Source organism: Rattus rattus, chromosome 16, assembly GCF_011064425.1.
Source record: "Rattus rattus isolate New Zealand chromosome 16, Rrattus_CSIRO_v1, whole genome shotgun sequence".
Taxonomy (NCBI): Eukaryota; Metazoa; Chordata; class Mammalia; order Rodentia; family Muridae; genus Rattus; species Rattus rattus.
In genome coordinates, this window is record NC_046169.1 from 32,309,735 (window position 1) to 32,323,895 (window position 14,161).

At 48.4% G+C, this 14,161-nt stretch overlaps 1 protein-coding gene across 1 annotated transcript in view; it reads right to left on the reverse strand.

Moving 5' to 3' along the window:
- Positions 1–1,671: 1,671 nt before the first annotated feature.
- Tmem116 (transmembrane protein 116) overlaps positions 1,672–14,161 on the reverse strand; it is a 46,237-nt gene continuing 33,747 nt past the window's right edge. The window contains exons 6-12 of the mRNA XM_032886498.1: positions 13,363–13,467; positions 9,260–9,309; positions 8,166–8,249; positions 7,042–7,162; positions 3,380–3,524; positions 2,889–2,962; positions 1,672–2,178 (exon numbers count right to left, since the gene is read on the reverse strand). Coding sequence (XP_032742389.1) covers positions 1,972–2,178; positions 2,889–2,962; positions 3,380–3,524; positions 7,042–7,162; positions 8,166–8,249; positions 9,260–9,309; positions 13,363–13,467 — 786 coding nt within the window. The 3' untranslated portion in view covers positions 1,672–1,971. The remainder of the gene's footprint in view (positions 2,179–2,888; positions 2,963–3,379; positions 3,525–7,041; positions 7,163–8,165; positions 8,250–9,259; positions 9,310–13,362; positions 13,468–14,161) is intronic.

Consider the following 14,161-nt stretch of genomic DNA (forward strand, 5'->3'; position numbering starts at 1 on the left):
TGGTGTGCGTACGTGTGTGTCTGTCTGTCTTCCACTGCTCTATTCCATAAGCACACACTCTATCACCCAGTGTGCCACCACAGAAAACTTTACCATTACCCAGGAGGAAGCGCTCCAATACTCTGCCCTTGATCCCCCCACACACACCATGTGGTAGAGTCTGGGTCTGTGAAGCTCGGGGACATAATGGACTGTAATTATAGACATGTCAGAGTCTTACCCATTTGCTGAATCAGAGCTACAGGGCAAACTAGTCTTCACATATGTGAAAATATTTTTTGTGTATGACGTCACCTCCTACAAAGGCAAATCCATAACACGGCCCTTTCCTAGAGTGGTGAGGACAAGATTTACACACTTGACTCCTATTATAGCTGAACTTTTTTACTGTGGATGAGGAAATATACTTGAGTTCGCTATGATGTTTACCACTGTAAGAATAAAAAAGCTCTTTAGCGTCCCAAAAGTCGGATGAGCGTCTCGGCACAGGAGTGGAGTTTCAGGAGCTGGAGGCGTCCCCACACAGAGGAGCCGGGCCTGTGGAGCCTGCGCTCAGTGTGCGCCCGTTACAACACTGGCTCCCTCCTCGGGGTGCCTTTAACAAAGGACGTCACGCTTTCTCTCACTCACCGTATCCTGCCTTCCTGTCTGGCTGAGTTGGCTATCGATCTCTAAACCTTGCTCTGGAACCTATTCCCATACTTTCCAAACCCTTCCGTGTTCGTATAAATATGAGTACCTTCTACATTCAGGGCCATCTGGTATAAATAAGCCAATTAGTTTTTTCTAAAGAGGGCAACTCACTAAGTCTTACCTCTCAGCGATTCTTATTGCTGTTCCACGGGACATGAGCATCCCATAGCTATGTAAACTATACTCTTACATGTAGATGGACTCTTGCTTTGACTTTAGCTATTACAGACTGGACGCCAATGAAACCCACAGGTCAAAGCACAGAGATTTCTTCTGGGTTCAGCTCTGTATCTGCTGGGACCTTCCCCACCACTCCCCCTGGCAGAATTCTTGACCTGTAAGACAGTGACTGATGCGTGTGTGCTCAGGAACCTCAGTTCACTACATAAACCTGGTTCTGTGACCCAAGTTCTGGACACACTCTGATCTCAGTGCTCCCAGAATACATTTCTACCAATGTGTGTGCAACAGAAACATCAGGAAGCTGCTAGATGCTGGGATGACAGTTGATGGTGTGAAGAAAGCAGAGAGCGGCCTTGGGCCCAGTAAGGCTCAGGGAGTAACGCTCTTGGCAACATTAAGGACCCTGGAGCTGGCTGAGCTGTGGTGACTGCTGTCCCTGTCCATCTGGGAATTCTGGCTGTAACTATGGGACCTCTGTGGTTTCCACAGCAACTGTGACTCTCTACGGGACACATGATTCTGCCACCATAGCTATAATGACCACTGAGGAAGCTTTGCTCAGCCATAAATACTTCAGGCAGAAGCCTACTTCTGCTTTGAATAAAGCTTTACAAAAAATTCTGTACAAAGACAAGGCAAGTTGAAAAGCACTAAACCCCTCTGAGTGAGGTGTGTGGCAGGACCTGGCTGTTTGGGCGGCCTCGGGCCTCATGCGACCGCAATAGCTGCAGCCATACCTGCACGTTGCTGCATGGCTTCCTGCTTCCCCGGCGTTCATGGCGCAGAGGGCTGGCAAATGACACACATACATATGAACCTGACATTTATTTTTTCTTCAAGAGATGTAAATAAGTCTAGTACTTGTCAAAGTAATGAGTCTCTTAGATAGAAAGCGGCTATATCTCCCTGAACGAGCAGTTGGAGAGTTCCTTCCGAATTCGCCCACAATTGCTACTGGCCATGGCCCTACATTTCCTTTCAGCTCTTCAGTCTGGGTGTGGCCATCAGCCTGGGTGTGGCCATCAGTCTGGGGTGTGGCCAGCAGAGAGTCCACTCCTGGGACACATTCACTCCCTGACGGTGCAGTCCAGAGGCTCAAAGAATGGTGGAAGAGCTGGAAGCAAAGGCAAGAGGAGGCCTCGATGCGCTCGGGCCCCTGCTATAAACTCTCTTCTGTGAGCACAGCAGTGGGGTCTGAGTGTCTGCGTCACGGGGAGGCTCGCACTTTATCTGCTGGAACTTGCACTGTGTCCAGCCATAAATGCCACAGTTGAGCAGCCCCTGGGACGCTGCTGTAAGAGCCTAGAGGAGATGGAGAGTGGGCGAGCCCAACCTTCAGTCTTGTTAAGTCCAGGGATAGGTCCCTTAGCCCTTATTTATAAAGCATGGTCACACATCGTGTGTGTGTGTGTGTGTGTGTGTGTGTGTGAGAGAGAGAGAGAGATCTCAACTCAATCCTATATGCGACGTTCTCATGTGAGCTACTGAACTAAACCCAAGATCACACAGACTCTGCATTATGCCTTGCTGTGGACAGCTCACATGGCAGTAAAACAATAGCTTCAATTACTGATCCATTCCTCAGAGACAGCCGTTCTAAATCAGCACAGTACAAAAGCTTTCTTCTGATACCAGAGGAGAGAGGACAGGCATCCTTTTACTGCCTTGCACTCACTAGGAATAGTGTACACCATTTGATGTACTCGTAATGGGGGACATCAGCATTACCTGTGCCTCTCACCCTGTGAGACCTCATTCTACCTCCATGTCTTCAATATGTCAAAACGAAGCTGCCCAGAGATACATGTGCTCCACACTATACCCAGCAATACTTGGACTGGCTTGCCTTTGTTAGATTTTTATATTCCTTAAAAGTGAGCATAAAAATCGGATGTTCTCTTTGCAATGCACAACAATGTACAGTGAAGGAAAACTGTGTGTTCTAAAATGGTAGGATAGGAGAACAGGGCACAGAGGTGCAGACACGAGGCTGTGGCTTTGGAAGGCATTACCTGGAGCACAGAGAGGGCCACGTGCAGGGAGGTCTCCTGCGGCTTGGTCAGCTTCATGATCAGCAGTGTGACAGCTGCAAACACAGGGTGTGAGATGCTGTCAGCCCTCGGTGCGCAGGCCTGGATAGAAGCTACAGGATGCTGAGGGTCAGGGCCAAGGTTAACCGATGTGTAAGCCTCTGAGTGGGCATTTGATCTCTAGTCCTTAGTGATTAAAGTTTGCAGACCGATGCCTGGTTCATGTCTTTAATCCCAGGACTTGAGGTACAGCAGAGGCCAACACAGGCAGGTGTCTGTGAATTTGAGGCCAGCCTAGTCTATATAATGAGACCTTGTCTCAAAAAATAAAACCAAAACCAAAATTTAAGTAAATAAATAAAATGTACAAGCTGGACAAGAATATGCAGTCGCAATTTTGGTGAGATCATTTTGTTTGACTAACCCCACAGTCATTTTCTTCACCTCCCGACTCTTTTGACTAAGATACTAACCTGGGCCCCAGCAGCACACAAAGGCCGCTGGGAAGAAACGCACTCGCTGACCCACCGTGTGGATCACTGCCCACTGCTCGCTCTCCAGAAGGCCCATCGATTTCACAAACTTCTTATATAACGTCTGGGCGAGGACGAGTAAGACCTAAACATGAGTGTGATCGTGAAGAGTTGGCCTATGGCTTGTAAACGCTTTAGAAGGCTCACTCTACAAGGAGCCATGTCAGGAAAAACCACTCCCCTACCTGTGCCATGCGAGCAAGCTCTGGAGAATTGCCCAGGCCCAGAGTCTCACAGATACAGACAGGAACCAGACTTTTGGTTTTCGTGTTCAATACGTGAACGTCATCAACCCCAGCTTTCCCCAGCCCTCAAACAAATCACAATCTATACAGGAAGGTGCTGCTTTCTTGTGGAGGTGGGACTTGTACATGGTTGGCACACATTCTACTAATGAGCTACATTCCCACCCAGGAAGTTAAGGGTAAGTTCTAACTAGCCCATTTCTTAAGATGTTTTACTGAGTCTCCTAGCATGTTTTACGCCTAATAGCCTGAGGTCCATCAGAGCGAAAGCTGAGCTAAGTTCTCAACTCTGAGCAGAGAGGAGTTTGAGGAAACCTCTTCTCACCCTTACAAGGGCTGTGGGTTGTTTGTCCCCATTTCCCAGTGCTCTGCTAAGATGAGTTAGCTGAAGACCAGGGACATTTCAGAAACACAATGTGCTTATTTTCTGGGACACAAACAGTCAATAATCTTGGTAAGAAATCTTAGCAAATCTGAATAGGTGAACTGACAACTCAGGCCCACTGTTTAACACCCGAAGGCATTAATGAACTCAGAGTCTCAAGTGTAGCTTTTGCTCTTTGTCTGTCTTGGTCTTCAGAGGTAGGGTGTCCTGTAGCCCAGGCTGGCCTCACATTTGCTCTGTGACCCGGCAGGGATCTGGCTGGCAATTGTGCTGTGGGGCTCAATGTTTAGCTTCCCCTCCTAACCCTCAGCCCCGACCCCACCCCAGCTATCCCCCTGCTTCAGCTCCTGAGTCTGGCTGGCATCATGACAGCTGTGGGCATTTTTACCTCGGAATGCTGGACTGTTTTAGACAGAAGCCTAGACCGTCAGAGCCTAGCTGAGCCGACTCATCTCTCTTCTCAGTCAGTTCCAAACACAACCCAGCAAAGTCAGTGATAAGTCAAGCTCCTTACAGAGTTTTGCACTGTCCCCCTATCAGAAGCCATCATAGCAGAAGCTAAAAACCAGCAGATGATCTTCCTGAGATGGGCCCGCCTTGGATTAAAGTCTGTGACGGCTCTGGTAGGCAAGGCCCAGGAAAAATCTATTTAAGGAAAGATTCCTGCTCTTCATAAGCTTTTCCTACTATTATTAAACATGTAACTATCACCAGGCATTGAACAGATAGATCTCTGCAGACCTGCGAGGATGTAGTGGTCATCTTGTAATGATGTTAAACAGGCAAATAAATAATAATTCCACAGAACTCCTAATCTCATTCAAATAATTTTAGGAAGACAAGTTTGTAGAGATGGTCTTAGTTGCTAGAAAGATGGGATAAAGTTAGAATCAGGAAGAGAATTGCCCACTCCTCAGAATAGCAAGTAAGGCTGCATAATAGGAAATGCGGTGAGCTTTCATAACCACACTAATAGAGAAATAGACAGAACAATTTTGTGTTCAAGGAAAGATATTTAGGTGTAAGGATAAAGTCACAGGTGTGCACTATGATAGGGCCAGGCCGTGTGAAACTGTAGCTTGAACTTTTAATGATGAAACACTGCTTTGTACTTAATATCAGCCTCCTCCTGTGACTCCCACTCTATGTAACAGTTTATCTCTGAGGTCATTTTCTAAAGAACTTTTTGTCTAAGAAGGTATAAAAAGCCAGAGAAAAGAAAGTTGTTGGGGTTGGGGATTTAGCTCAGTGGTAGAGCGCTTGCCTAGCAGGCGCAAGGCCCTGGGTTCGGTCCCCAGCTCCGAAAAAAAGAAAAAGAAAAAAAAAAGTTGTTGGTTGTTGGTTGAACCAAGTTGGAGAGCTTTGTCACATACATATGTACATCCATACATAATACATAATACATACATACATACATACACACACACACATATATACATACATCTAAGTGGGTATGTCTGTCTATATGCTTGTGTGTAGGTATATGTACATGTGTGTAAGCATGCATGAACACTTGTGGAGTTGACTGTGACAGACAGTCTGGCCTGGCCAGAGTGGGTGTCTGAATGTCTGAATGTCTGAATGTCTGCCTGTATACAGCATCTTAACTCTTTTCCTTCCCTTCCTCTCTGGCTCACAGAGAGTTAACCCGTTTATCCAGAGAGGTAGGTTTCTGGCTGACTCACCAGAGAAAGGAGGGCCAGCAGTAAATCTATCCCCTGCTGTTCTATGACAAGGCGCTAAGGCTTCTCACCTCACAGGAACTCAGACAGGCAGGTCAGCTACCACAGGAAAGTGACAGTAACTGTTATCCAGCGACCCTAAATATCTCCTAAGACCAAGTCCTTATGGCCTCCTTGCTCTTCCCCTCCACTGCCTCAAAAAGAACCTACAAAAAAGAACAACAGCCAGGGCTGCCCCCCCAGCACCCCCATAACCAGACTCAAACTCACTAAAAAAGAGACTGCAGAACAGGTCTGAGTTGTCAGCCGGCAGTCTGCATGACCCACACTAGACTTCTGTGTGACAAGGACTTGACACTGAGAAGCAGGCTGGTGTGGCAGAGGCAAGGGTGCATACTTCATGCTGGACGGCTTTGTGACACATGTTCTAAAACTCAGCAGACAGAGGCATGTGCCTGCCAGCCTTCCAGGTGCTGGGACTAAGGTACAGGCCACCACCTGGCTAACGGCCCTGCTTTCATTCCGTAGATTACAGTGGCACTGACGAAGGGATGAGTACCCAGCCGGTTCACTCCAGTTAAACTAACATACATGCGAATGTGGCTGAACCAGAAGGACCACGGTGCTTTCAAGCCTGGTGTGGTGGTGCACGCCTTTAATACCAGAACTTGGGGGCAGATGCAGATAAATCTCTGTGAGTTTGAGGCCAGCCGGGTTTACAGAGTGAGTTCCAGGACAGCCAGGACTAAACACACACACACACACACACACACACACACACACACACACACACACACACACACACACAAAAAAAAAAAAAAAAAGAAGGATAGAAAGAAAGGAAGGGACGGAGGGAGGGAAGGAGAGAGGAAGGAAGGAATATGCTGTCATTGTCTGGGGAGTTAAAGTGTGGGTCCTGTGACCCAGACTGTTCCTTTTTACCTGTATAAAGGACATATCTGAGTTGTACGAGCTTTCTGCTCTGGGTCTTCATGAGAACCAAAGAAACAGATCAGCTTTAGCATAAACATCCTGTAGGCATGTTCTTTAAATATTTTTCTGAGACTGGCCATATGTAGCTGAGGACGACACTGAATTCCGGATACCCTGCCTCAGTCCCCCATGCTCTCCTGCACTCCAGGGAGCACTCTACCAACCGAGCTACCACCTCACAGCCCTTCCTTGGTGCTGGGACCACAGGCAATGTCTCTTGCGTCATTCCAGCCTTGGAGCACCGCCTGTCTCCGCCAGTCCTTGCTTTCCACAACCACGGAAGGGATGGTACATTACCACAATGGTGAGGAGGCTGAAGAAAAAGCTGGCCAGGAAAACGGTGACACCGTAAAGATAGAGTGTGCTGCAGACAGACGTGTTGGTGGGGGGCAGTGGCTCTGAGTGCATCAGCATACACCTGCGAAGAGGAAGACAGAGGCCTGCTGTGGTGAGCACAGCCATAAGCAATCTGGGGAGGATAGGGTTGATTAGGCTTACATTTCCACATCTTAATCCACCACTGATCAACACCAAACATCAATCACTAATGAAGAAAATGTCCTCCAGGCTTGCCTGCAGCCCTGTCTTGTGGGGGCTCCATGCTCTAGCTTGTGTCTGGGTAACGCCAGCGCGGTGAGTGACTGTGTTCCTCATGTTCTTGGCTCTTGCCTGTGGCAGAGGCCGCTCCTTTTGACATGACTGTGGCCATTTTGTATTCAGTCTCCAGTTTGCTCATAAGGAGAAATTAAGTTCAGGTTCTCAGGCTCCACTTCCCAGAAGCAATTACCATAGCTGACATTAAAGAATGCTACTAGGAAGCCAAAGAGTTATGGCTGAAATACTTGCACCATTATCTCAATGTTCTGAAGCTCCCTGTCCCCCGCCCTTACCTCACCCAGGACTTGAAGGTTAGCCGGTGACACTTTGTCTGGTCAGCCAGAAATGCCGCACCCTTCACTGCTCGCCTTCCAATTCTCGCCTCTGGGTTTTCCTATAAAAAGCCCGCCCTGAGGACAGACTGGTGCCTGGGTTTCCTCCTGTGGTCCTGGACATCCAGTGTAGTGCTGTGTGTTCAATGAACTCTTCTTGCTTAACTGAGATTGGGGTACATTGTGTGTTGGTTCCCAGACCCCAATACCTGCAACTATAGCATCTTGAGGTCATGTTATATTGTATGTTTCCTCGTATCTCTTCAGCCTGACTGCATCTCATTATGGCTATAACCCATTTCCAAAACCCGCAGTTTCAGCGGGGTGATGTGGAGGTGGACGCCTTTAACCCAGCACTTGGGAGGCAGGGCAGTGGATCTCTAGTTTGAGTCCAGATTGATTTACAGAGCAAGGTCTTGGTGGTGTGTGGAGCCCACCCCCTTTATTTTGTTATAGAAAAAAATGAAGAGGGCAGAGGTGGCCCTCCCTTACCTGTGGCTCTGGCTGAAGTTGTGGAAACATTCATTGACGTTGCCCAGAAAGAACACAGGCGTCATCAACAGCAGAGGTGTCAGGCTGGAAGGGGAACAGTCATCATGCAATTATCCAGAAATGTTTGTGCTCCCCCCGGATCTATGTGAAGAAAAACATCGAACACCATAGCCATCCTGGAGGACTGAGGTGGGAAATTGATTTTATATAGAAGTTCTTTGGACTCTTCGGAATTATGGTCAGATAAAAATCTAAAGGACCTCAAGGTGGGCGATGGAGTTGGTGTACTCAGGAAGGGTTGCTGTGCAAGCACGCTCGCCTGAGTTTGACGTCCATGAAAAAAGCCAAGAAAAAGACGGGCATAGTTGTGCCCCTGGGGCTGGGGCAGGCGGATCCTCAGAACTCACTGGCTAGTTAGTGTAGCCAACTGTACACTCCACCTTCAGTGAGAGACACCAGCCCAAAACACACGGTGCAGGGTGATGGAGAGAGACACCCAACACCTGTGGCCTCCACGAGCACACGCTCCTCACAGACACGTGATGGACACACAGTCAAAATGGACACAGTCTAAGTAAGAAGGAGAAAAACCAAACTGAAGTCTAATGGAGTCTGGGAGTAGTAATGCAGGCGTGTGGTCCTGCATGCAGGAAGCTGAGCCAGGAGGATCGTGTTTGAGGCCAGTCTGAACCACATAATGGTGCAGAAGGCACCTGGTCCGGCTAGCAGGTCTGCTGAGCTCTGGCTTCGGTGAGAGACTGCCTCAGTGTAGAACTAGAGATCGGGGAAGAACAGAGCTGACACCAAGCTCTGCATCACGCGCTTACATGCACGCACACAAGCGTGCACTCACATGCACAAACACCCACACACACAGACATGCCAAGAAGAGGTTTGCTCAAAGCCACACAGGACTGGCGTTACAGGGCTGGAGCTAACATCCAACCGGGGAAGGAAGAAGCAAGGACTCCTTGCTCACATGCTTGCTGCTCCCTGTCAGGTAGTGCTGTGTAAGGACACAGGAGTGATGGGGGTGGTGAAGTGACAGGCCATTTGTTCCCTTGCCACCTTACTAGGAAGAAGAGCAACCTTACCTTGACAAAAGGAACATTACACAACCACCTTGGCAAGCGTAATCTGTCACCTGTGAAAGAGCAGATTGAAATATGTTAGGAGCAGTGCCCAGCTCCTTACAGCGATGGCGGATGGCCACTTGCCAGTGCACAGACACGCATCCCCAGCAGCCTTGCTGCTGCTGTAACAAGCTGTCTGTGGGACCCGTCAGTCGGTCCCCTAGGTACTGGAGATGACAGTGTTTTATCTAGATTACTACGCTAAAACCAAACAACAACAACATCCACATAGAAGCTTGCGGGAAGTAATTTAACAAAGGATTTACATTCGGAATCCAATTCTCTAAGGAATAAAGGCATGCACAAAATCCTAGGGTTGCTTTTTTCTTGTAGACCCAGAAAGGTATAGATGAATGAAGCCATGGATGTCGGCCAGTACGAAGCATCAACAGGCCAATGCTGGCATGACAAGAGCCAAAGGGGCCCTTGGAGAGAAACCAGTGTATTCTAGGGGTCAGAACATTTAAAGTCTGGAGACCTATAGACAGCTCCGTAGATAAGCACTTGCTGAGCAAGCACAGGAAGCTGAGTTCGGAGCCCAGAAACCAGGCCGGACAGCACATCCCAGCAGCCCCAACTTTGAGGGGAGGGCAGGGGAAGGCAGATCTGGAGGCTGCACCAGCCAACCAAACTAGCACAAACAGCAAGATCCGGTTCAGTGGGAAACATTGTCTCAGAAACAAAAAGCAGAAAGGTGGTGAGCACTGGAGGACGGCGGCAGGTGGTGTGGGTCTCTGAGCTGTACACACTGGAGCACAGGCGCACACACTACACACACACACTTTGTCAGATTACGTAGTGTGGTAGAATATGTACTTGTTACAGGAAAGTCTTGGGTTCAAATCCATAGCGTTCCCAAACAGACTGATAGACGGGCAGACAGGCAGGCAAACGAATACTTCCCACTGGCATCAGATACTGAACAACTTCTAGCAGCATGACTGCTATGAACTCAATATTGTGATGGAAACGTTCGTGGCTTTATGGGGTTTGCAGTTCACATTCGACCAGCTGAGCCCCATGGCTCTGAGTGAAGGAATGAGTGAAACCCTGGGAGCTGCTGGGCTTTTAGGCACTCATCTACCCAAAGAGAAGGGGGCAGAGGCCCAGCTCTTGCAGTGCTTTCATTTCAAGGAGCCCAGTGTTAGACAGACAAGCACGTGAAAGTGTAGGTGGCCCCACGTCCTTCCTACTGCAGACCATGCAGGCTGAGGGTACGGAATGGCTGTGCCTGTGGAACACTAGGAGGAGCAAAAGAAAATGGCAGCAGGGAGGAGCTGTGGGTTCTACAGGCAACACTACCGCAAAAGCGATTTACACGGAAACTGACACTGAATGAAATAAAAAGGTCAGCTCCTGCCAGGTACGATGACGTAGGCCTCTAAGCCCAGAATGTGAAAGGCAGAGGCAGTAGGATTGCTGCGAGTTAGAGGCCAGGCCGGTCTAAACGTCACACCAGTTCTAATCCTGCCCCAGCACAGCTCTGGAGAGATTCTGCCTCAAAGCCTGAAGTCCCCCATTCAGTTCCTTCAGTTTGCAGCCACATTAGAAGTGCTCAGTGGTCACTGGTGGCTCACAGCTGTTTGTCAGCAGTTGTGGTGTCACACTCCTGAAGGGCCAGCACTTGGAGGGCAGAGGCAGCAGATCTCTGTGACGTCAAAGCCAGCCTAGTGTATACATAGAGTTCCAAGCTAACGATTGGTGCTTAGTAAAATCCTGCCTCAAAAAGTGTTTCTGTTATTTCAAGAAGTGTCACTGACTGGCTTTGTATGGACTGTAATATCTTGTTTAGGGTGTCACTTGCGGACACTCTTCATGTTAAAATTTCAGTGATTTTTTTTCACTTGCCCTTTGAGAGAGAAAGGGGGGACTAGAGGAAAAACAAAGAGAGAACATTCTCTGTTTCTCCCCTTCCTTAACAGCGAACACCTTTATGTGACTTTCTTCAGCTGGTTAGACGACATTTCCACAGAGCACAGCATCTTGGTGCTGGAAGGGTGCACCAGGGATTACACAGATTAATACTTAACTTTAAGAAAAAAAAAAAAAAAACCTGGAGGCCTAATTGTCTTGTCTACACAGTGAGTTGTGAGCCAGCACGGGCGACATAGCAAAAGCATTTCAAACAAACACAATATGAGAGAGGGGTGCTGGGGGTGGGGGGAGGTACCAAGGCTTCAGAACAGATGAGAAACCCAGAGCAATGCACACGTATTGTCTGCTGAAAGCAGAAACTGCAGGTTGAAAGTGACTTCTAAAACAACATGTGGGGGGTGGGGATTTAGCTCAGTGGTAGAGCGCTACCTAGCAAGCACAAGGCCCTGGGTTCAGTCCCCAGCTCCGAAAAAAAAAAAAAAAAAAAAAAAAAAAAAAAAAGAACCAAAAAATAAAAAAAAACAAACCAACAACAAAAAGATTAAGTGTGGTGGCACACCTCTTTAATTCCAATACTCAGGAGGCAGAGGTCACCAGGTCTCTGTGAGTTTGAGGCCTGAGTACTCTACATAGTTCAAGCCAGCCAAGTCAGGGCTACACAGAGAGACTGCCTCCAAACAAAATAACAAAAGATTCAAAAACGTAAAGATATGCAAAAGTAAAAATGACAACAAATAAACAACCTGTCGGAATCAGTGATGTTCTCAAAGCATCAGAGCCTAGTTTGGGGCTCACGTATGTAATCCCAGCACCTGGGAGGTATAGCCAAAAGGGTTAAAGCCAAAAACTAGCTGTAGTCAATTCAAAGCCAGCCACACCTACTTGAGACATTGTAGATAAGAGACATTAACTAGATAAGAAAGTAAGAAACTTAATTTACTACATAGCAAACTGCTACTTATTCAGCAGTAAAAAGAATGGATAATTTATCCATTGAAAATATACGACCTTTTAAAGCACTGCCTTACCCTTTGCTCTCTGGGCTCCTCTCTAGTCTTCCCCTCTCTTTCCCCCTCGATCCCCCAAAGCCCCGTCCACTCTGCTCGCCATGTTTAATCTACTACCTTCTCTCTCTTTCCTGGGCTCCTCCAGATGATTCTGGCTGTCCGCCCCCTCATATCTACAGTGAGAACTTTTCTCTCTATCATAAAATAAAAAAAGCACATGAATAATAAGTGAAAGCGAACACATGCCTGCCTGCACACACACACACACACACACACACACACACACACACACACACACACACACACACACACGAGTACTGCTGTTACATGAAGTGTCCAGAAGCAGGTCTGTAGAAAGGGACGTACATTTGATTGCCTAGGGCAGAGGGTGTAAAGGACTTAAGTAAACACCATGAGAGATTTCACTGAGGGAGGAGAACACCCTGAAATGGATACGATGCCTGAACAGCCTGACAAATTTACCAGCGTGGGGATCGTCACACTCAGAACAGATGGACTGTGTGCTGTGTGAGATACATACACACTAAAGAGCACACTGTGGGCTTGGTCCTCCCTCTTTTCATGTAGCACTGGACAGTGACAAGTGCTCTCTGGATGCTTCCTGGCTCCTGACTACCATTTAAGCCCCTTCTGCCCTTTGGTGGGCCAACAGCTGTCACTCACACATAGCCTGAGAACACACAGCAGAGCAGAACACTCTCCTTTGCCCTGAGTCAGCAGACCTAGCCCCCGAGTCTCCCAGCCGACCTGGATTAGTAACACTGATGGGGCACAGAGCCAAGGATTTCCCTTACTGAACCAAGCTCAGCAGCAATGGCCACAGCATCAGCAGAGCTCCTATATCAGAACCTTTAGTGGGAGCCGGCTGGGTTGGCGCATGTCTTTACTCCCAGCATCTGGGAGGCAGAATTGGGCAAATCTTTGAGTTTGAGGCCAGCCTGGTCTACAGATTCAGTTTCAGGACAGTCAGAGCTACACAGAGAAACCCTGTCTTGGAAAACAAAACACACCAACACCACTATCAACGCCATCCTTTGTGTGGCAAGGGAGGAGTAGGGGGTGAAGTGAGCAGATGGAGACGGTGACAGCAGTCCACTCTCAGCTGTGCACTGAGCACCAGGGAGCGGCCCCTCCCTGCTCCAGGCCCTGCAGATGCTTTACCTGCGCAGCTGTGCTCTGCTCGCTCGGGCTGTGCTTCCTCCTCAGCTCCGAGTACAGACACCAGATGTAACTGACGGTGAAGAGGAGTGAGGCCAGGTAGAAAATCTAGGAGGAAGTCACATGACCACCGTCAGTGTCCCATTCCAGCCTCCTTCATCCCTTATCCTCAGCGAGGCCACATCCCTGCAGCCCGGCTTCACCTCACCTCTTGGAGTGTTCACAGACACCCACCCGCACACTGACCACTCCACTTTTAGGAATCTTGTTCTACTGTGGTTTTCAATTTGTGTATTGCTTTCATGTGTTACCCCTCACTGCTAAGGCTGCAATCTACCATGTCTGGACAGCTTTCCTGAGCTTGGTGCAAAATGGAGGACTCCCTTCTCTTAGCAGGGCTTCCTCTGGGGAGCCTGACCTGGGGAGCCTGACCCCAATCTTCTACCTGAGGAATGTCACATAATCCTTGGTGAAATTACAGGCTCAATTTCCTGGAATGCCTCTCCATGCAAGTGAACTATCCCAGAACCTTACACCTCAGCCAGTGAAACTTCACCCAAAGAGAACCCCTCCCACTAAGGGGTGTGTGTGTGTGTGTGTGTGTGTGTGTGTGTGTGTGTGTGTGTGTGTGTGTGTGTTGTTTATATACATAGTCCTTCATCTACCCCAAATAAAGTGCATGTGCACAAGGTGTTTTGTTATCTATCATCTAAGGGAGCTGCTTTCTAGAAGAGCCGTAACCCTGAAAATTTCAGAGGCTGCCTTAGGGCTCACTCTGGAGACCAGGCTAGCCTCTTGATAT